Source organism: Somniosus microcephalus, chromosome 3 (assembly GCF_052327205.1).
Source record: "Somniosus microcephalus isolate GS21.2 chromosome 3, FLI_Smic_1.0, whole genome shotgun sequence".
Taxonomy (NCBI): Eukaryota; Metazoa; Chordata; class Chondrichthyes; order Squaliformes; family Somniosidae; genus Somniosus; species Somniosus microcephalus.
This window is the reverse complement of record NC_140989.1, coordinates 105056272-105078867: the sequence shown is the minus strand read 5'-3', so window position 1 is coordinate 105078867 and position 22596 is coordinate 105056272. Positions and strand designations below refer to the sequence as shown.

At 44.0% G+C, this 22596-nt stretch overlaps 1 protein-coding gene across 10 annotated transcripts in view; it reads right to left on the bottom strand.

The window, feature by feature from the left end:
- The window catches only part of sanbr (SANT and BTB domain regulator of CSR), a 126937-nt gene that overhangs the window by 74222 nt on the left and 30119 nt on the right, over window positions 1-22596 (bottom strand). For 8 of the 10 annotated variants that reach the window (XR_015077517.1, XM_085981435.1, XM_085981429.1 and 5 more), the window contains 6 exons: window positions 14731-14891; window positions 12953-13039; window positions 12743-12853; window positions 8855-8978; window positions 7631-7783; window positions 2574-2719 (listed from right to left, as the gene is read on the bottom strand). Coding sequence is in view for 9 of the 10 variants with exons in the window: in XM_085981435.1 (XP_085837561.1) it covers window positions 2574-2719; window positions 7631-7783; window positions 8855-8978; window positions 12743-12853; window positions 12953-13039; window positions 14731-14891 (782 nt within the window). In the remaining variant the exon portion in view is untranslated. The remainder of the gene's footprint in view (window positions 1-2573; window positions 2720-7630; window positions 7784-8854; window positions 8979-12742; window positions 12854-12952; window positions 13040-14730; window positions 14892-22596) is intronic. The other 2 variants (XM_085981430.1, XM_085981436.1) reach the window with 2 other exon arrangements.

The following is a 22596-nucleotide window of genomic DNA, read 5'->3' as shown; positions in this document are numbered from 1 at the left end:
GCGGAGCAGGCTCGAAAGGCCGAATGGCCTACTCCTGCTCCTATCTTCTATGTTTCTATGTATTGTCGGATGAGACATTAAACCGAGCCCCATCTACCCTCTTAGGTGAATGTAAAAGATCCCACAGCACTATTCAAAAGGTGAGCACAGGTATTTGCCCCGTGTCCTAGCCAACATTTATCCCTCAACCATCACCTAAATACTGATGATCTGGATTATTTAATTGATGTTTGTGGGACCTTGCTGTGCACAAATTGGCTGCTGCATTTCCTATATTACCACAGTGACTACACTTCATTGTCTGTAAAGGACTTTGGGATTTCCTGAGGTTGTGAAATGCAAGTTCTTAGTTTTCTTTAATCTCTATTTGAACTGTGGCTGCAGTACCCAACAATCACCAGCAGATGGTGCTGCACCAATGCAGAGATCTTGGTATAGGTAAAGAAAGATAATTTTACTAAAATAACAGAAAACGCTGGAAAAACTCAGCAGGCCAGGCAGCATCCGTGGAGAGAGAAAGAGTTAACGTTTCAGGTCGATGACCCTGCGTCAGAACGGGAAAAAAAGCAGGAAATGGAAAGCGAGTTTAGGGGCTGGGAAAAGGGGGAGGGGAATGGAAGAACAAAAGGGAAGGTCAGTGATAGGATAGAAAGCAGGAGAGATTAAGAGACATTGAGAGACGGACAAGGGCAGCAGACACATGGGAACATCACCACCTACAAGTTCCCCTCCAAGCCACACACCATCCTGACTTGGACCTGTATCGCCGTTCCTTCACTGTCGCTGGGCCAAAATCCTGGAACTCCCTAACAGCATTGTGGGTGTACCTACACCATATGGACTGCAGCGGTTCAAGAAGGCGACTCACCACCATCTTCTCAAGGGCAATTAGGGATGGGCACTAAATGCAGGCCTAGCCAGTGACGCCCACATCCCATCAATGAATTAAAAAAAATTCAAGGCAAGAGGTGGTAATGGGACAGGTTAAGGAACAAAGGATGGCTCTGGATGAGGTGTGAATTGCGCTGGCAGAATGAAGGACAGCTGCCATGTGGGAGGGGGAAAAAAAGGCCAAACAAAAAGTGTGGATAAAAAAAAAGAAATTTACTGTTACTTCCTCCCTAGTACTGCTGTCCAATCAGCCTACAAAATATATGTATCAACCACTATCTTACTTAATTTTTCTGTTTGCTGCAGCTGAATAATGGCCCTGCCGCACTTTAGCACGACTGCCCTGCTGCGCTTTGGCCCGATGGCTCCTTCAACCAGGCAGCTATCAGTACAGCATTCTGTGGATGTGCTTCCACTACTTCACTGAATTTTGTGAATGGAATCTCCCAACTGAGCAGCACTGCGATGAATTGGATCCCCCCTCAATTGAATAGTTTTTGTTGTTGATAGAAACCTTTCCATCTCCATCCCCTCACTGACATCCTTTTTCATGCTTCTCCTTCTCTTCTCCCTCTTTCTGCCCCCACCCCCTCCATCTGCTTAATCACACTCTCTTTTCTCTCCTCCCCACCTTGGTCCAATTACCACCTGGCCCTCGAACCCTGTTTGACCAGACGACCGTACTTGGTCTCGACATCCGTGTGCGACACCACAGAAGACTGACCAGTATATTAAAAATCTTACATCTGCATGCACTGTTCTATTACAAATTCCTATGTAAACTTATCATACTGTAATTAGACCCTCCTGGCACCAGTGACGCCGTAGTGACTAAGTTTTGCATCTCCTAGCCTCTCTAACACTTTCGTGCTTGATTAAACCTTAGCTCTGATCTCACGTACTGGTCACCAGTAAGAGTGAAACACTGGCAATACTCTCGGCTCTTTCCCAAACCAGAGGGCTCATTAAACTGCTAACTTACTGTTTTACATTGGGATCAGCTTTTGGCAAGGTTGAATTTTATACTACTTTTGTAACCATGTGTCTGTCTGACTGCCAGTATGAATAAGTGAATGAAAACAAAGCTAGCAAGAATTTTAACTACCAGGCAGAGAGATTGGGAATACTCCAGAGTGTGGGGATAAGTTATTACAAATTAAACATCTGAATGTTGCTATTGATATTTGCTGCTTTATACTGGCTTTCAGATTATTTGAAATCTGTCAACATTTTGATTTCCATTCAAATGGTAGCAAATTCATGCCAGGATATGAGAAATTTATTATTTTTAACAGCTTTGACATTTATGGAGATATAAAAAGATTAAGTATAAATGTATATGAATATAAGTTTGAATAATTGTAAATATAGGTCCTACTAATTGTAAATAAAGGAGCTCTATTAAATACACAAGTACAAAAATATATTAATATACAAGCAAAATGCACCACTGACTGGTGGTCAGGACACTTATGAACCTCCCATGTTTTCCCCCACACCCAGACCAATTTTTAAAAAGTTATATTATATCAATGTACAAGAGCACAGTGACCAGTATTTAAAAATTCAATGCATGCCATTCTTACAAATGCAAAAATAACTTAAATACATTCATAAGTTCAATATAATTTTGCAACAAATTTAAAACGTTCAAGTTAGGGTTTAGCAATTATTTTAATTACCTTTCCTGGTTTTTACAGAATGGCACACAGACAATATCCTTGTGTTGCAGGGCATCACAGTACACTTGATCGACTGATACTGAAGTAAGTGTTCCATTTTGAAGCTGACTGGCTAATTTGATTACATGATCCCGTACTTTACAACCCTGGAAAACAAAAATCACAAACACAAATTGTTAAATTAACTACCATAGGCACCATCTTTCTCATTTTTAGAAAGTTCAACCTCCACCTACAATTAAGATTTACAGGAAACTTTTTTATCCGGCACAGACGGGACCGACGTGGTGCCGGTTCATCAAAAATTCCGGATAACCGAACGATATAGTAAAAGATACGGAGCAAAGCAACAAACCCTGTTGCTTAGCAACAGGTTCAAAACAATGGCCACAAGTTGCAAGCGTCTCTGTAGCTTAGCAACAGCTGCAGCCACACATGGAGCAAGGCAAGTAATAAAAGTTACCTGAACCTACTCCTGAATTTTGCCAGTTAACTGACATTTCTGGTTATTTAGGGGCCGGTTAATCGAAAGTTTCCTGTAATATTATGCACAAAATGAGGAGAAAAGACCCAAGGGGGCACTACTCCTTTAAGCAATTTGTCCCAGTGCACTATTTTTTTCCCAGATGATCAACAATGCTTGTTGAAAGCATGCAAACTGCTGCAGATAGTTGCCTAAGTTTCTGCCATGGGGGAAAAGTTAAATAAGGAAATACATTTGACTATCTAATTTATGTACATCAATGTAGTATTGTCTTGTCAAGCTCCTATTAAATGATGGCTAATTTTTCTTTTGGAAGAACTTCAGGGGGTGTAGGCCCACACACAAGTAAGTATGGTGACAGTGAGTAGTACAAGAACATAAGAAATAGGAGCAGTAGGCCATTCGGCCCTTCGAGCCTGCTCCGCCATTCATTAAGATCATGGCTGATCTTCTGCCTCAATTCCATTCACCAGCCTTATCGCCAATCCCTTGATGCCCTTACTAGTCAGAAATCTATCGACTTCCGTTTTGAATATACCCAATGACTACCCCAGAGGGCTGTGGAGGCTCAGAGAATTCCAAAGATTCACCACCCTGTGTGTGAAGAAATTTCTTCTCATCTCAGTCCCGAATGGCCTACCCTTTATCCTGAGGCTGTGGCCCCTGGTTCTGGACTCCCCAGCCAAGGGAAACATTCTCCCAGCATCCACCCTGTTAATAATTTTGTATGCTTCAATGAGATCCCCTCTCATTCTTCTGAATTCAAGAGAATACAGGCCTAGTTTACTCAACCTCTTCTCATATGACAGTCCCGCCATCCCAGGAATCAATCTCGTGAACCTTCGTTGCACTCCCTCTATGGCAAGTATATCCTTCCTTAGGTAAGGAGACCAAAACTGTACACAGTACTCCAGGTGTGGTCTCACCAAACTTCTTTACTCCTGTACTCAAATCCTCTTGTAATGAAGGCCAGCATACCATTTGCCTTCCTAATGGCTTGCTGCACCTGCACATTCACTTTCAGTGACTCATGCACAAGGACACCCAGGTCCCTTTGAGCATCTGCATTCCCCAATCTTTCACCATTTAGGAAATACTCTGCTTTTTTGTTTTTTCTGCCAAAGTGGATAACTTCACATTTATCCACATTATGATCCATCTACCATGTTCTCGCCCACTCACTGAGCCTGTCGAGATCCCCTTGAAGCCTCTTCACATCCTCTTCACAACTGACACTGCCACCTAGCTTTGTGTCATCAGCAAATTTGGAAATGTTTCATTTAGTCCCCTCATCCAAATCATTGATATAGACATGGGGCCCATGCACCGATCCTTGCGGTACCCCACTAGTCACAGCCTGCCATCCTGAAAAAGACCCGTTTATCCCTACTCTCTGTTTTCTGTCTGTTAACCAGTTCTCAATCCATGCTAGTATATTACCCCCAATTCCATGTGCCCTAATTTTGTTCACCAACCTCTTTTGTGGGACCTTATCAAAGGCCTTCTGAAAATCCAAATACAGGAAACTTTGTGATATCCGGCACCGACGTGTTGCCGATCTATCAAAACTGCCGGACATACAAAATTAATGTTGAAGCATACGGAGGTTTTCATCTCCGTATCTGACAACAAACACTGTTGCTGAGCAACAGCTTCTAAAGAGTCAGCTGCAGCTGCAAGCATCTCTAGCTGAAGCTGTTGCTATAGCTACAGACCTTGCAGTGCCTGACTGGGGAAAAAAAATGAGAACTAAAAAAAACTTATAGAAAACGGCTCCTGATTTTTGCCATTAGATCGAGTATTCCGGACATACAACCTCCAGATAAACCAAAGTTTCCTGTACACCACATCTACCGGGTCCCCTTTGTCTACTCCACTTAGTTACATCCTCAAAGAACTCCAATAGGTTTGTCAAACAGAATTTCCCTTTCATAAATCCATGTTGACTCTGCCCAATCTTACTATTAGTTTCTAGGTGCCCAGTTATTGCATCCTTTATAATAGATTCCAGCATTTTCCCAACTATTGATGTGAGGCTAACAGGTCTGTAGCTCCCCGTTTTCTCTCTCCCTCCTTTCTTAAATAGCGGGGTTACATTTGCTATTCTCCAATCTGCAGGAACCATTCCAGAATATATAGAATTTTAGAAGATGACAACCAATGCGTCCACTATCCCAATGGCCACCTCTTTCGAAACCGTAGGATGTAGGTCATCCGGTCCTTGGGATTTATTGACTTTTAGTCCCATTAATTTTGCAAGTACTGTTTTTTTTTTACTAATAATAATTTCTTTAAGTTCCTCATTCTCACCACATCCTTGGTTTTCTCGTATTTCTGAGAGGTTTTTTGTGTCTTCCTCCGTGAAGACAGAAACAAAGTATTTATTTAATTTCTCTGCCATTTCCTCATTCCCCATTATAAATTCTCCTGTCTCTGACTGTAAAGGACCTACATTTACCTTCGCCAGTCTTTTCCTTTTCACATACCTATAGAAGTTTTTACACATACCTATAGAAGCTTTTACAATCAGTTTTTATATTTTTCGCTAGTTTGTGCTCATATTCCATTTTCCCTTTATCAATTTCTTGGTCCCCCTTTGCTGATTTCTAAAAAGATCCCAATCCTCAGGCTCAAAATGGTTGCAAAATTTGCTGTCACAACCCAGAGTGCATTTTGCTGGAAAGGAGTAAACTCGCAGGCAGAAGATTGTGCCTTGCTAAGTAAACTTGTGCACAACGTACTGCGGATTAAAAATATTAAATTCATTATAAAGAATTTTTTCAGTAGAACCATAACTAGAATTGTCAGTTGCTACTGCAGCACTTTTTCTCCGAATTACTGATTTTGAGTTATCCAAAACACGGTAAATGGAGCAATGGGGGTCCATTTAATCTAATATGTAAGGAATTGGGGAATGTCTAGGTGAGAAAGGCATTAATAAAGCCATTGGAATAGAGGCAGAAGGCTTAGCTGAAATAAGCAGTGAGAAAATATCAGCAGAAGCGAAAATGGAAGAAACAGGCTAGGAGGTAGTAGTGAGATAAAAACACTTTTGCAGAAGGGGCAAGGGAATTCAAAAAATTTAATTAGAAAACTGGGAAAAAGAATAAGGCTCAATGTTCCAAAAAAAATTAGGAGTCACGATTGAATGGTGTGTAAATGAATGCACAAAGCATTAATAACTACAAAGGGATAGAACATAGTAACTAAAACTTAAGTTTGAATAGGACTGGGAACTTAATATTCCTGGTTGTACTTTAACAATTTCAGAAGATAGGGAAGGACAAAAAGGGGTTGGTGGCAGTGTTAGTGAAGGATTTCAGCACAGCGTTATCATGCAAGGATGTCTTAGAGGGCTGTGTTAAGACAGAATGATGATAGATGGGAGTAAGAAATGATACAATTCTCGGTGTGCATTACAGGCCACCAAACAGTAGAGGGGGAATCTGCAAACAATTCAAAAAGATATGCAAGAAAAACATAGCAATAATATTGGGAGATTTTAACTAGCTGAAGATAGAATGGAATAAATGTATTACATGTGAACACAGTAGGTAACACTTTTTAGAATGCATCCAGAAGTACTTCCTAGGTCAGTATGAAGAAAAACACTGCCCGATTTAGCTCAGAGAAGTGGCATAGGGAAAATAGCTGATTTGCAAATAGTAGAATAATTGGGAAATAGCAAACACAACATAGTTAGGTTTAATGCAAGAATAGCAAAGGATAATGAAGAATCAAAGATAAGAGTGCTGGACTGGAAAAAGCAAAGTTCTGCAAGATAAGAAAGGATTTGGCCCAAATTAATTGGGCAGATAAGTTATCAAACAGGTCGACAGGATCAGCAGTGAGAAATTTTCAAATATGACATGTGCAAGAGTACAAATAAACATATTCATACAAGGCTAAAAAGGAAGTGCATTGACAAAGTACAGTGGATAAACAGGGATTAAAACTAAACTGAATCTTGAAAGCCAGAAAGTTTGGGCTAATAATACCAAAGATATTCATGAGGAATACAGAAAGTGTAATGGGGAGGTGAAAAGGAAGATTAGAAGCGAAGCAAGGGAATATAAAAGAGACTGTCCGATAACAAAAAGGAAATACTAACAACTTTTGCAAGCATCTAAAAAGTAATAGATCACTTAGAGAGCATAGAACCATTTCAGGGTGAAGGAGGGAGTCAAACTGCAGAGGATCAAGGCATGGAAACAATATTAATAATTCTGTATTGGTTTTTAACAAAGGGTGAAATTTAGATTTTGAGTGTTCTACAGGAGAAAATGGAACAGTCGTCAGATAACTGTTCTCCCTCCTCGTCCCCCCCCTCCCCGCCCCCACCAGCCCATCTCTCCCTCCCCCCCCCATCTGAATGCTGTTTATCTCTACAAAGCCCTGGATAGACCACACCTGGAATACTGAGCGCAGTTCTGGGCACCACACCTTAGGAACGATATATTGGCCTTGGAGAGAGTGCAGCGTTGGTTAACCAGAATGATACCTGGACTGCGAGGGTTAAATTACAAGGAGAGATTACACAAACTAGGGTTTTTTGTCTAGTCTTCATACTTACCGTACTTACTTGAAGGGGATCAAACCGTAGGACTTTCTGCTTACAGCAAGGGTAGAAACCAATGCCAGGAGTAGACAACTGATTGCTTATGGGAGGATACATCACCTGCTCCGTGTGGTACTGGCAGTGGGAGAGTTCAGTGCACTGGAAAACCTGAAACAAATTGAAATGGTAGTGGTAACAGAATATTAAATAAACATTTTTTGTAATATAGATTTGGAAAAAAACATTTGGTGATAAATTGTTTGACTTTACGATAGAGTAACTGGTCTTTTCAATTTACTTGAATTGGAAATGCTGCAGTAAATTAATCTATATATAAAACAGGTATGTCCCAGTAAAATATAAGCATTTAAAAAAAAGTCAGTAAGTGTACAGCAATGTGATTTTGGCTTGAATACAAGTGTTCATGCTTAATGAGAGAATTTATAGGCACCCATCTACAAAAGAGATCGTAAAGGCAGAATATTTCTTCAGTTATTCTGAATGAACATAGAAAATATTGGACACCTGTAGGGCTGAGTGGTAGCACAACATATTAAGTATTCTGATTATCTATCACAATACCCAATTATCTTTGCCGATGTCTTAATGATGTTCTGAAGTTTTAGTGCTACTTTTCCACTTTTAAATTCACATTTCAATTGACAGAGACTGATATTTTAAACAGGTGCCTTGAAAATGTAGCACACCTGATTGCAAAACTGGATTTTTTTCTCCAAGAACTAGAAACATAACTAATGAAAATGACTTGAATCTTGTGTTATTTGTATAGGAACAGGGGTAGACCATTCATCTCTTAGGGTTTGTTCTGCAATTCCATTCGATCATGGCTGATTTGTACCTCCAACTCCATTTACCTGCCTTTTCTCCAAAGATCTCCCCTTTGACTGCAAACTTCAATTCTAAAAGGGTTATGGCTTACCCACCCCCATTCAAAAGAAACACTATTATTACTTACATAGGACACAACCTCCAATACACAGTACATTGTATTATACTTGTAATAATGCTAATTACAGACAATTCTTTTCTCTCATGATAAATATTATCTAAAAACAAAGGTGTTCCTTTATCCAAGCCACATCGTAACTTGGTTAAAATTCAGCTTGTACAATGTTATAAATAACTTGTTAGAAGTGATTTATTTTTAAGAGTCAGTTTTCTAAAGTGCTTTTTTAAAAAGCCGCATCCATCAACATTCAAGTGAAAATGAAAACTTACTTTTTTGCATCTTGTGCAGTGCATCCAATTTATAGTTCCCCATAAACGCCAGTATACACCTTGCCAAGACTTCAAGTCTTCATAGAGACTATTAAGATACTCATGTACATCCCAGCTTTTATCTCTAAAGGAATTAAAAATAGCTTACTGTTCAGAACTCTGTTTTTGCAACATTAACTTGCATTTATATAGTATCTTCAATATAAACGTTGCTAGATGCTACAGATACCTAATTAAGCAAGCAATTAGAAAAGCAAATGGTATGTTAGCCTTTATTACAAAGTAATATGAGTAAAGAAGTCTTACTGCAATTATATAGGGCCTTGGTGAGACCACACCTGGAGTACTGTGTAGTCTTTTGTCTCCTTACCCAAGGAAGGATTATACTCGCCTTAGAGGGAGTGCAACAAAGGTTCACCAGAAGACTGATTCCTGGGATGGGGGCTTGTCCTAGGAGAAGAGATTGAAGAGACTAGCCTATATTCCCTCGAGTTTAGAAGAATGAGAGGTGATCTCATTGAAACATATAAAATTCTTACTGGGCTTGATGGGGTAGATGCTGGGAGGATTTTTCCCCTGGCTGGAGAGTCCAGAACCAGGGGTCACAGTCTCAGAATAAGGGGTCGGCCATTTTGGACTTAGATGAGAAATTTATTTTTGGAATTCTCTACCCCAGAGGGCTGTGGATGCTCAGTCATTGAGTATATTCAAGACAGAGATCGATAGATTTTTGGATATTAAGGGAATCCAAGGATAGTGCGAGAAGGTGGAGTTGAGGTAGAAGATGATCAGCCATGATCATATTGAATGGCAGAGCAGGCTCAATGGCATACCCCTGCTCCTAGTTCTTATGTTATGTTCTTAAACAGAGATAAGGAAAACAGATTCAGAGCCAGAGGGGAGATGCTAGAAGGGGTGACTGAAAGCTTGGTCAAACAGGTGGAGATTTTCAAAGGTGGAGAGAGAGGGTTGGAGAGGTTGAGGGAGGGATTTCCAAAGTATTGGATCAAGGTGGCTGAAACAATGTGAATGTCTTCATCTAAGCACAGGTGATAGCAGAACAGTTGTTCAAAATGCTCACATTGAATAGAGTCATTGGGGGAAAAATTCAGTTGTTTGCACCTCCCGTTAGCGCCTTAAGAGGGCGCTAATGGGGCGCAAAGCAATTAACGCCCAGGCGTGGCGATGTTTGCGCTGCTTGCGAAATTAACTAGGCATTTTGCGGCGGCGCTAAACACTACCGCCACGATTTCCTGCGCCGGCTGATTGTGACGTCAGTCAAGTGCGCAACGCCCCGTTAGCGCCCCGGACCGGAAATTGAGTGGCGCCCTCTGCCTTACCGCCTGCCGCTAGCAACGACAGATTGAGGGGAGCGTTATGCTGTCAGAAAGGGACTAGGGGAGCGCTATTTAAAGGTGATCGCGTCCTGCCTTTTTTTGTCGGTAACATTTTTGCACCACGCATTCTGAGAGAGAGAGAGAGAGAGAGAGAGAGAGAGAGAGAGAGAGAGAGACTGACTGACTTCTGGAGAGATTCAACGCTGTGTGAAGGAGTTTTGAGTACTGAGCAGCACTTTGCAGGTTTATTTTGATTTGCCCTTCCTTGCTTCGCCAGCGCTCTGAGGTAGCGCCTCACTCCTCGGCCTTTGCGCCTTAAGACAGGTGTGAAGCGACTGATTTAGCGCTCCAATCACCTCGATAAAAGCCAAGTTTGCTGTCGGAGGCGATAATTAGCGCCAGGTGCTAAACGTTGCGCACAGCCAATAATGGCGCCCCAAACGGGGCGATACTGAATTTTTCCCCCATTGTATATTTACCATTGGCATAATGAAATAACAATTATTTTTTATTATTTCCATTAAGTAAATTGATTTGAAACTTGTGTTGCATTTATGATGTATGCCAGGAAAGAACATGGAATTAGAAATTAACAACTGCAATAAATGTGAAGATTTTACCAGAATAGACTAATACTATTGTAACTTGCACTGGATGTGTGGTTTTTGCAGAAAGGTGTTATTCTAAAATTATGTAGATTTCAAAATTAGAGAAATACACGGATTTAAATTAAAATCCAAAGTACAAAAATCTCAACCACATCTCTGGACACCTTGCACCAATAATATTTGGTGAAGTTTTACTGAGCAAAATAATGGCGATACCAGTTAAACACTAGTTGGAATGACTTCCTGTAAGCAGGCATTATGATAGCCAGCATTAAAAAATCTCAGTAGTCTTGGAGCGAGGGTATGAAAATGATCAGGCATAACAATTAATATCAGATCAAATCATAAGACCATCATTAACCCACATGCAATCCTTGTGCCTGATGATTATTGTAAAAAGCAATTACTGTACTATGCTGATGGGCATCTGTTGAATAGGGTGATCATGTGCATTGCTCCACTAACTTAGCCCGTCCTGGAGACAAAGGACATGGATGCTCCTCAGCTGTTATTGGCCACCTTGGGGAAGTGCTCATTTTTACCCAAACTTATTAGAAACAAATCTGGAAGTAAATTCCATGAAGCACAGTAGTGGGTATTCTGTTGGATCCTATTTTGCACACCTCTGTGAAGTCTCTGTTCGACCCATTAGTGAGAAGACTGCTGCTCTTTGTTAATATAATGACGAGCATCATACGGCAAATTGCATTCTACACACTATGAGTGGCCAAGTTAGGTATTCTCTAACTGGAATAATAAATACTTTCAGTTGTATTGTTTACCATGTGAACAGACTGAAGTTCTCTGCGAGGGATGTTGCTTTCAGGATGATATGTTTGTATTTATGTTTTCTTACACTTCTAAGTTTGGTCCAGTTTTAACTTTTTCTTTTGCTATTGGCATCTGTTTTCCATATTAGAAAGACTATGTTGTGTGCTGTGGCTGTTACACATCTGTGTTCAATATACCACCCCACATTGTACAAGCCTTTCCCTCTTCACTAACTGTGATGGTGGGCAGAGACAAATTTCTATTTGTACCATGTGCAGTCTGAGCTCCTTGGGAGGTACACAAAGTAACACTTCCACCCCTCACTCTTTTTGAAGTGCTTTGTCTTGGCTGATCACCTCCCCGAGGTGGCAATGATAATTAGCAAGGATTCATGTCCTTCCGCTCAGGTCAGAGCAAATTTGCGGAATAATACACAGGATCACCCTGCTCAACTGCTGCTTCAAAATTTCACCTTGCTATGTCAATATATGACTGTAATTCTGTACCTGTTTCAAAATAAATGCCTCCACTTCTCTGCAACCCCTTCAACAGTAATTTCAATTTTTCTGTCTCATCCGATTTTCTCCCGAGAGTGGTAACTCAACTTCACGGTACAGCTCAGAGTGGCAGCAATCCTCCAATTGCTCCCACTACACAGTGATAGTATGCAGATCCTCCTTGTGAACACAGGACCTGGTGGTCTCAATGGTCGCCTTTATACAAGTCATGGAGTGTCCATGAGGTCAGGTCAAAACTTCATTAATTTTATCAATCTCAGCACTGTAAGCCCTTTATCTTTATAACAAACTAGGAAAATTCAACAATAAGAGTGACTGACCAAGGAGAAAACAAGAAGTTTCCAGACCAGGGAGTGTTGGGGTCAGTTATGACTTTATGCCCCATGCAGGATTTTGAAGGTGTTAGAGAACCATGGGAACGACTGCTGTGCCCTGCACTAAACTGTAAAACCGAGCATACTATGACAAATGTAGGTTTAAAAAAAACGCTTTTAAATGATACAAATCATGAAGGTGAACACAGATGACAAGTGCAGTGTGAAAGCATCAGAAAGAATCAATGACCAGAAATTCTAATGTTTAATTCTACATCTAAGCTGTACTGAAATTGTTAATACTCTAGTTCAAATATTTGTAAAGTAATTCAAAAGATACCTAATGTGCAAGTATATTATATTTCCACGTATATCAATACTTATTTTCACAGGAGTACAAGGAATCATTTTCTCAGTTTCTTTGGTAAGAAGTTTCTTACACATGCTACATCTGAAATAAAGCATGAAACACGGTATGAAGTTCTCAGTAGACAAGATTAATAGTTAAACACAATTTTTTTTAAATCAATTGAAAATTTTCATAGAATACCTGTACAATGTTTCAGCACTCCCTGGGGAGTCTGGGTCCTTGTACTCTGGGTCAAAGAGCCTCTCAATCTTCTTGCAAAATATTTTACTGTTTCACAAAAGAATATCATTAAATAGTATACTACAAATATTTAAGTGATAACTCAATTTTAAAAAGAGGATTATTAATTTCTCTTGCCTTATTCTTGTTATAATTTTTAAAATCATGTATTTGAGGTTTTTGTGCTGATCAAGTTACGAGTGCTGGGGAATATAATATTTTTTGAATTTAGTCATCAGTGTAAGGATCAAGCACTCCCAGGTCAAGTAACACAAAGCCTGAGGTACAGTAAAGTTCCCTCTATCTACATTGCCCACAGATATGCATTTTGCCCAACCTCAGAACTGGACAAGTGAATGGTTTTTATTCCCCACGATCTTCAAGGTAGCCAAATTAGTGGTAATTTGTGCTGAATTATGAGCTTTTTGTATTTATGGGTCTACACCCACAACTTTCTCATGCATAACTCAGGAGGATCTTTACACGAATAGAGATCTAACTCCAGTCTAATACCCAGTTATAAACTTAATGTTCTTAAGGATCATGCTCCAGCATCATTCTGATTGAATGCCAAGACCAGGTCTGAAATTCTCCTCGTCTTCTCCATCAAGTGTGTAATACTGTAACAACTTATTTTGTAATATAAAGTCCTACTTCCAAACCCACCTCCTCTCTACAATTCTTTCTCCTTCTCTCCTGAGGAGTAGGACTCCTACTAGAATATATACATTACATTACCCAAGTGTTCTTCACATACAGTGCCATAGTGTCAGTAGGTTATTTGATTATGTGGGAAATTTATAGCCAAGCCTAATCCTCTGTGCACCCGACAGCTCCACAGAAACACAAATTCCAGGAGTCACAACTGTTGTTGCCAGGTGTAACGCAGAGAACTGGCGATATGCAGACCTGTACTCATGTTTGTTGTTTCGGTCAGGTCACTGAACCTTTTCTTGCATTGAATCGAGGTCCTCCCAGCTCTCTCTAGGCCTGTTGAATGCTCTGCTTTGGCATTTTTTCTCTCATCGGATGAAAAGAGAACGTCCCTCCATTTACCCACCTCTTCAACTTTAGTTACTTTTAAAAAAAAAAAACTCATTTCTGGCTGTGCAAGCGTCTAACTGAAGCTGTTGCTAAGCTACAGAGACACTTGCAAGCTGTGCTGATTGTTTTGAAGCTGAGGGTTTGTTGCTTTAGACGGAGCACTGAGCTCCGTATCTTTTAACTATAGTGCTCGATTCTCCGGCATTGTTGATAGACCGGCACCAGCTCGGTCCCGTCCGTGCCGGATACCAGAAAGTTTCCTGCAATACTTATATGATGTGGAATTAATGCTATAATACTAAGTTTTATCAATAGGTACTGAAACATGCATTTCACACCCGATAACACTTTTGAAAAAAAACTGCAAAAGAAAAATGGCAAGGACTAAGGTGACACAGTGGATTAGCATGTAGACCCCTCTTCTCAGAGGCCAAGATTTGAATACAGACCGAACTAAGAGGATGCAAGTCTTCTTTGCATCTTAGTTGTAACACCCCTATGAAGAATTTGACCATTTTGGCGTGTCTTATTTGGGAGTTTGACAAAAATCCAAAAAATGTTCTATCCATAACACAGGCATTGTATAATTTTTACCATTCAACTCTCAGATTTTGCCAAGAAAAGATCTAAAGTTACCTCATGTTCTTCGTGTTTCAGCTATTATATCATCAAAAAGTCAACTCGTGTATTTTTACCTTTTGAATTTATCTTTTCTGTCTTTTACTTCATCAGCTTCATTATGTGTGAAGAGGTCAACAATACGCGTGGCCAGAGTGCCATTAATACAGTTCATATTGCAAGGAGTAGCTACAATGGCACTCATATTTTTATGACAGTAACGCATGCACTCTTCAACCTAAAACAACAAAGAACAAACATAACAAAGACACTAGGTGTAATATTCATTAAGAATCTTGCAGTCGCTACACTGTTCCCCCAATATCTATCCCTTTATCCATTATCATAGCTTATTTACACAATTTTTTTTCAGCTGAAAAGGCAGGCTCCAGCACATTTACTGCTACAAATGGCTAACAGGTCTTAATTTTTTGAGGCAGAGATAAACTGATGGTATCTTCAAAGCAACACACACCAGTTTTACTAGCAGTTACATATTTATTTTCATATTAAACCATAATTTCTCTATTTGCCAATAGAAACCACCTGTTGCCACCCGCCATGATAACAGACTTTACATTTTCTCCATGGTACTCAATAAATTGCCAGCAAAATGAGAGAGACCGGAAGGAGCAGACCTGGTGGGAGCGCAGCGAGAGTGGAGCAGTTAAAAGGAGCAGCAGCAACTCAACAGAGGCAGTTTTTGAAAAAGTGACGTCAGAGTAAAAAAAAGTGATGTCGGCACAAGGGAAGGAGCTGATTGGCAAGTAACTGATGAGTGTATATTTTTAATTAAAATTTTTAAAAAAAAATTACGTTTATAAGTTTATTTCTGCTAAGTTAGTTAATAGCCTATAAAATAGAGGGCAAGAGCAGATTGGTGAGTAGCTGGGGAGTGCTTGTTAAGTTTTAAGTTTATTTCTGCTGCGTTAGTTCTTAGGCTATTAAATAGAGGTATGGCAGGGCAGCTCAGTCCAGTGGAGTGCACATCCTGTGCCATGTGGGAAGTCCTGGACGACCACATGTGCAGGAAGTGTCACCACCTACAGCAACTCGAGCTCCAGGTTTCGGAGCTTGAGCGGTGACTGGAGTCACATCAGTGCATCCACGAAGCTGAGAGTTACGTGGATAGCACATTTCTAGAGGTGGTCACCCTGTAACTTAAGAGTATGCAGGCAGAGAATGAATGGGTGACCACCAGACAGAAAAGGACGACCAGGCAGGTAGTGCAAGAGTCCCCGGAGTGCATCACGTTCGCCAACCAGTATTCTGTTTTGAGTACTGGTGAGGGCAATAGTTCCTCTGGGGAGTGCAGCCAGAGTTAAGTCCACGGCATCACGGGTGGCTCAGCTGCACGGTGTGGGGTTTGGGGGGGGGGGGGGTGGGGGGAGAAGAGTGGAAGAGCAATAGTGGTAGGGGATTTGATAGTTAGGGAAGCAGACAGGGTTTCTGTGGCCACAGACATGACTCCAGGATGGTATGTTGCCTCCCTGGTGCCAGAGTCAAGGATGTCACTGAGTGACTGCAGGACACGCTGGGGGGTGGTGAACAGCCATAGGTCGTTGTCCATATCAGTACCAACGGCATAGGCAGAAAGAAGGATGAGGTCCTGCAAGCAGAGTTTAGGGTGCGAGATTAAAAAGCAGGACCTCAAAAGGTAGTAATCTCCGGATTACTCCCAGTGCCACGTGCTAGTGAGTACAGGAATAGGAGGATAGAACAGATGAATGCATGGCTGGAGAGATGGTGCAGGAGGGAGGGCTTTAGATTCCTGAGGCATTGGGACCGTTTCTGGGGAAGGTGGGGCCTGTACAAGCCGGACGGGTTACACCTCAACAGAGCCGGGGCCAATATTCTCACAGGGAGGTTTGCTAGTGCTGTTGGGGAGGGTTTAAACTAGCTTGGCAGGGGGATGGGCACCAGCATATAGGAGTAGAAAAGAGGAATAAGGTGCATAAAAGAGTGTGTGTGTTGGATAGTACTAGAGAAGAAAGTAGTACTAGAAGCAAAAGTATCATATTAGATAGGAGCAGACCAAGAAAGACTACAAAAAATTCAAAGACGGGTTTAGAAAAAATGTACGTAAACGCACAAATTGTGGTGAATAAGGATGATGAGCTACAAGCACAATTAGCCGTGTTGCAATATGCTGTGGCAATAACGGAAACGTGGCTTAAAAACGGTGAGGACTGGGCACTTGATATTCAATGGTACAAGGTGTTCAGAAAAGATAGGGAAGGAAAAATGGGAGGTGGGGTGGCAGTGCTGATTAAGGAAGACATTGTAGTGTTGGAAAGGGAGTATGTTCTTGATGGGACAAGGACAGAATCCATTTGGTTAGAGTTGAGGAGCATAAAGGGTATGATCACACTATTGGGGGTATTCTATAGGCCTCCAAATAGTGAGAGGGAGGTAGAGGAGCAAATCTGCAGGGAAATCGGAGAGATATGCAAGAGCTATAGAGTGATGATATTGGGGGACTTTAATTACCCAAATATCGACTGGGATAATGCTAGGGTAAAGGGGAAAGGAGGGGGAGGAATTTCCTTGAACATGTTCTTGGCCCAACTAGGAAGGAGGCATTACTGGATCTGGTGCTGGGGAATGAGGTGGGCCAGGTCGACCAAGTGTCTGTGGGAGAACACTTGGGTATGAGTGATCATTGTATTAGAAGATTTAGATTAGCAATGGAGAGGAGTAAGGAACAATCTAGAGTGGAACTTCTAAACTGGAATAGGGCTAACTTCAATGGGATGCGGAAAGATCTAGCCAGGGTAAAATGGAACCAAAGACTGACAGGAAAAACTGTAACGGAACAATGGGTGATCTTTAAGGAGGAGGAGATGTTCCAAGTACAGGCTAGGTACATGCCAACAAGAGGGAAGGGTAAGGGAACCAAAGCAAGGACTCTTTGAATGACGAGGGAGATAGAAAAGATGACAAAACAAAAAAAAGGGTGTATGATGTATGTCAGGTGAATTCTTCAAGGGAGAACCAGACCAAATACAATAAGTTGAGAGGGGAAGAGAAGATGAAAATAAGATTGGCAAAGAGAGAATATGAGAGTAGAATGGCAGTTAACATAAAAGGGAACCCAAAAATCTTCTACCGGCATGTAAACAGTAAGCAGGTAGTAAGAGGCAGGGTGGGGCCTATTAGGGACAAAAAAGTGATATATGCTTAGAGGTGCAGGGCAAGGCTAGAATACTCAATGAGTACTTTGTATCGGTGTTTACTAATGAGGTGGATGCTGACAAAATATCGGTAGACGTGGAAAAGGTTGAAGCAATAAAATCATTTTTATCATTGTTATGCCATATTTATTCCAATGTTGGGAGGACTCGTAAAAATCAACATTTCATTGTTGTGGTAAACCACTGTTTGTATTCCACTGTGTACATGCCTGGACATGCCTCGGCTGACTCCTCCCACAAGTCCTAGTATAAAGGTGACTGCTCCCCAGCCCTTTGTATTTCTGGACCGGTCGACCACTCGAGGCAGACCTTCATTCTTTTGTTAATAAAAGCCTTTAGTTACTCTCGTAACTCTCAGCGCATCAATTTTATTAACAAAATTTTTTATAATGGAGAAGATCCTCACACCAGCATGCCTGGACTTAGATCATCGGGAGGCGGACTCATCCACCAAGTTTACTCACTGGCTTAAGTGTTTCGAAAAATTCCTGACCGCCTCCGCAGCAATCAAATCGGACGAGGACAAACTGGATGTCCTGACCTCCAAAGTGAACCACCGAGTGTACTCGGTCATCCAAGACGCGACCTCGTACGCGGACGCTATCAAGCTCCTCAAGGACCAGTACACGCGCCCAGTGAACGAAGTGTACGCCAGGCACCTTCTGGGGAGTCGTAAACAACAACCTGGGGAATCGACCGTGGAATACCTTCAGGCACTGTCTGTGCTTGGCCGGGCCTGTGGTTGTAAGGATGTAAAGGCCGCCGTGTACACAGAGGAACTTATCCGGGACGCTTTTGTAGCAGGCCACAGATCCAATTACACCCGACAGCGACTGTTGGAGCAGAGTGACCTCGACCTCAACAAGGCCTCTGAACTCGCACTATCATTGGATGCAGCCTACCGGGGCATGGATGCCTACTCCTCTGCACCGTGGACGCCGCGGGGAATGACAGCCTGGGACACGGTAGGACCGCCTCATAGCGCCGTGCCACCCCAGCCACGGCCCAACTACCGCAGCAGTGTCCCAAGGCCAGACAGCAGTGCCCCAAGGCCAGAAATGCTACTTCTGTGGCCAGGCAAAACACCCCAGAGCGCGCTGCCCGGCGAAAAACGCGATCTGCTCGGGCTGCGGGAAGAAGGGACACTACGCTAGCGTCTGCAGGGCCAAAGCCACCCCGAACCCCAGCAGCGCCGCGTGTGGGCCATGCGGGCCGCCATCTTGGGCCTCCCCGGCCATGTGCGAACCACCGGTACAGCAGCCATTTTGGACGCCTCCAGCCACATGGGGATCATGGACGCCGCCATCTTGGACGACAGCCGGAACGCAGCAGGCCCCCAACACCGCCTCATCTGATACCCGCAGCGACACACCGACCCCTACGCTGGCATCCGTTACACTGGACCAAGCGAGACCGCACCAGCTGGCCAGTTCCACAATGGACATTAAGGTAAATGGTCACGATACAATCTGCCTTTTTGACTCTGGGAGCACGGAGAGCTTCATCCACCCCGACACGGTGCGGCGTTGCTCTCTCCCAGTCCTGCCTGCGCACCAGCGGATTTCTATGGCCTCCGAGTCCCAGTCGGCGGACATCGGCGGCTACTGCGTGGTGACACTCGTAGTAGACGGGACCGTGTACGATCATTTTAAACTTCTGGTCCTGCCCGACCTCTGCGCTGCCGTCCTGCTGGGGTTAGATTTTCAGTGCCACCTTAAAAGTGTTACGATGGCATACGGTGGACCCCTACCCCCACTCACAGTCCGCAGCCAGCAGCTTCCAAATTGCCCGCCGCGCACCAGGTGCAACCTCTCCACACTCAGAGTCACCCCCCCCCCCCCAACTGTTTGCTAACCTCACCCCCGACTAAGCCCATCGCCACAAAGAGCAGGCGATACAGTGCTGGGGACAGGGTTTTCATTAAAACCGAAGTGGAGCGGCTCCTGAAGGAAGGGATTATTGAGGGCAGCACCAGCCCCTGGCAAGCCCAGGTTGTGGTCGTTAAGACCGGCGAGAAGCAGCGCCTGGTCATCGACTACAGCCAGACAATAAATCGCTACACCCTGCTGGACGCCTACCCACTCCCCCGCATAGCTGATATGGTCAACCAGATCGCGCAGTACCGCGTCTTCTCGACCATTGACCTGAAATCAGCGTACCACCAGCTCCCTATCCGCCCTGAGGACCGCCAGTATACCGCCTTTGAGGCAAACGGCCGCCTCTATCACTTCCTTAGGGTTCCCTTTGGCGTCACCAACGGGGTCTCCGTCTTCCAAAGGGGGATGGACCGGATGGTAGATCAAAATGCGTTGCAGGCCACTTTCCCATATCTGGACAATGTGACCATCTGCGGCCGTGACTTGCAGGACCATGACGCAAACCTTGAAAAATTCCTCCGCACCGCCCAACTCCTGAACCTGACGTATAACAAGGAGAAGTGCATATTCCGCACAAACCGCCTCGCCATCCTTGGCTGTGTTGTGGAACACGGAGTCATCGGCCCTGACCCCGACCGGATGCGTCCCCTTATGGAACTCCCACTGCCCCACTGCCTCAAGGCCCTGAAGAGGTGCCTAGGGTTTTTCTCCTATTACGCCCAGTGGGTCCCCTACTATGCGGACAAGGCCCGTCCGCTGATCAAGTCCACCTCTTTTCCCTTGACGGCAGAGGCCCGCTTAGCCTTCCACCGTATCAAGGAGGACATTGCCAAAGCCACCATGCACGCAGTGGACGAATCCATCCCCTTCCAGGTGGAAAGCGACGCGTCCGACTTTGCCCTGGCCGCTACCCTCAATCAGGCGGGGAGACCCGTGGCCTTCTTTTCACGAACCCTCCAAGGCGCGGAGACCAGACACTCCGCTGTTGAGAAGGAGGCCCAGGCGATTGTGGAGGCTGTGCGTCATTGGAGGCACTACCTGGCCGGAAAACGATTTACCCTGCTCACTGACCAGCGTTCAGTTGCTTTCATGTTTAACAACAAGCAGAGGGGCAAAATCAAAAATGACAAGATCTTGAGGTGGAGAATCGAACTTTCCACCTACAATTACGAGATCTTGTACCGGCCCGGGAAGCTCAATGAACCCCCGGATGCGCTATCGCGTGGCACCTGCGCCAGCGCGCAGATCGATAGACTGCGGGCCCTCCACAATGACCTCTGCCACCCGGGGGTCACCAGGTTCTTCCACTTCATCAAGGCCCGCAACCTGCCTTACTCTATTGAGGAGGTCAGGACCATGACCAGGAACTGCCAAGTCTGCGCTGAGTGCAAACCGCACTTTTATAGACCAGACAGGGCCCACCTGATAAAAGCCACTCGCCCCTTCGAGCGCCTGAGCGTTGATTTTAAAGGGCCTCTCCCCTCCTCCGACCGCAATGTGTACTTCCTCAATATTATTGATGAGTACTCCCGTTTCCCGTTCGCCATCCCCTGCCCGGACATGACCAGTGCCACGGTCATTAAATGTCTGAACGACCTCTTCACCCTGTTCGGTTTCCCCAGCTATATCCATAGCGACCGGGGCTCATCGTTTATGAGCGACGAACTCCGTCAGTACCTGCTAACTAGGGGTATTGCCACAAGCAGGACCACCAGTTACAACCCCCGGGGGTACGGACAGGTGGAAAGAGAAAATGCGACAGTTTGGAAGGCCGCCCTGCTAGCCTTAAAGTCTAGGGGCCTTCCAACCTCCCGCTGGCAGGATGTGCTCCCCGATGCGCTCCACTCTATTCGGTCACTGCTCTGCACTGCCACTAACGCCACCCCTCATGAGAAAATGTTTGTCTTCCCAAGGAAGTCCACATCGGGGACATCGCTACCGCCATGGCTGACGTCCCCAGGGCCGGTCCTACTGAGAAGACACGTGAGGACACATAAAACGGACCCCCTGGTCGAGAGGGTCGACCTCCTCCACGCCAACCCCCAGTATGCTTACATTGCATACCCGGACGGGCGGGAGGACACAGTCTCCATAAGAGACCTTGCACCCTCGGGGGCCGCAGTAACCCACTACTCACTACCACCCCCCCCCCCCACGATCCGATATCCAGCCCCAGCAGACGGCAGGCCTGGGCCCCGCGACCCGCTCGACATCTACGAGGACGACACGCCTGTGCCACAGCCCACGCAGGACTCGACGCCGGAAGCTCCACTACCCCTGCCGTCGCCACGCCGATCACAGCGGCAGACAAGACCTCCGGAGAGACTCCAATACACTAACTTTTAATACACTTCACCCCGCCGGACTCAATTTTAAACAAGGGGTGAATGTGGTAAACCACTGTTTGTATTCCACTGTGTACATGCCTGGACATGCCTCGGCTGACTCCTCCCACAAGTCCTAGTATAAAGGTGACTGCTCCCCAGCCCTTTGTATTTCTGGACCGGTCGACCACTCGAGGCAGACCTTCATTCTTTTGTTAATAAAAGCCTTTAGTTACTCTCTTAACACTCAGTCTTTTATGAGTAATTGATAGCGCATCAATTGTGCAGTACACACGTCTGCTGCATATATGACAAATAAAAATTGAATTGGGTGAAAATTGATAGACAGGATATACTAGAAAGGCTGGGTATGCTTATAGTGGACAAGTCACCTGGTCCAGATGGCTTGCATCCCAGGTTGCAAAGGGAATTGGGGGAGGAGATAGCGGAAGGGCTTGTCATAATTTTCCAATCTTCCCTAGATGTGGAGGAGGTGCCTGAGGATTGGAAAGTGTCAAATGTGACACCATTGTTCAAGAAAGGGCGTA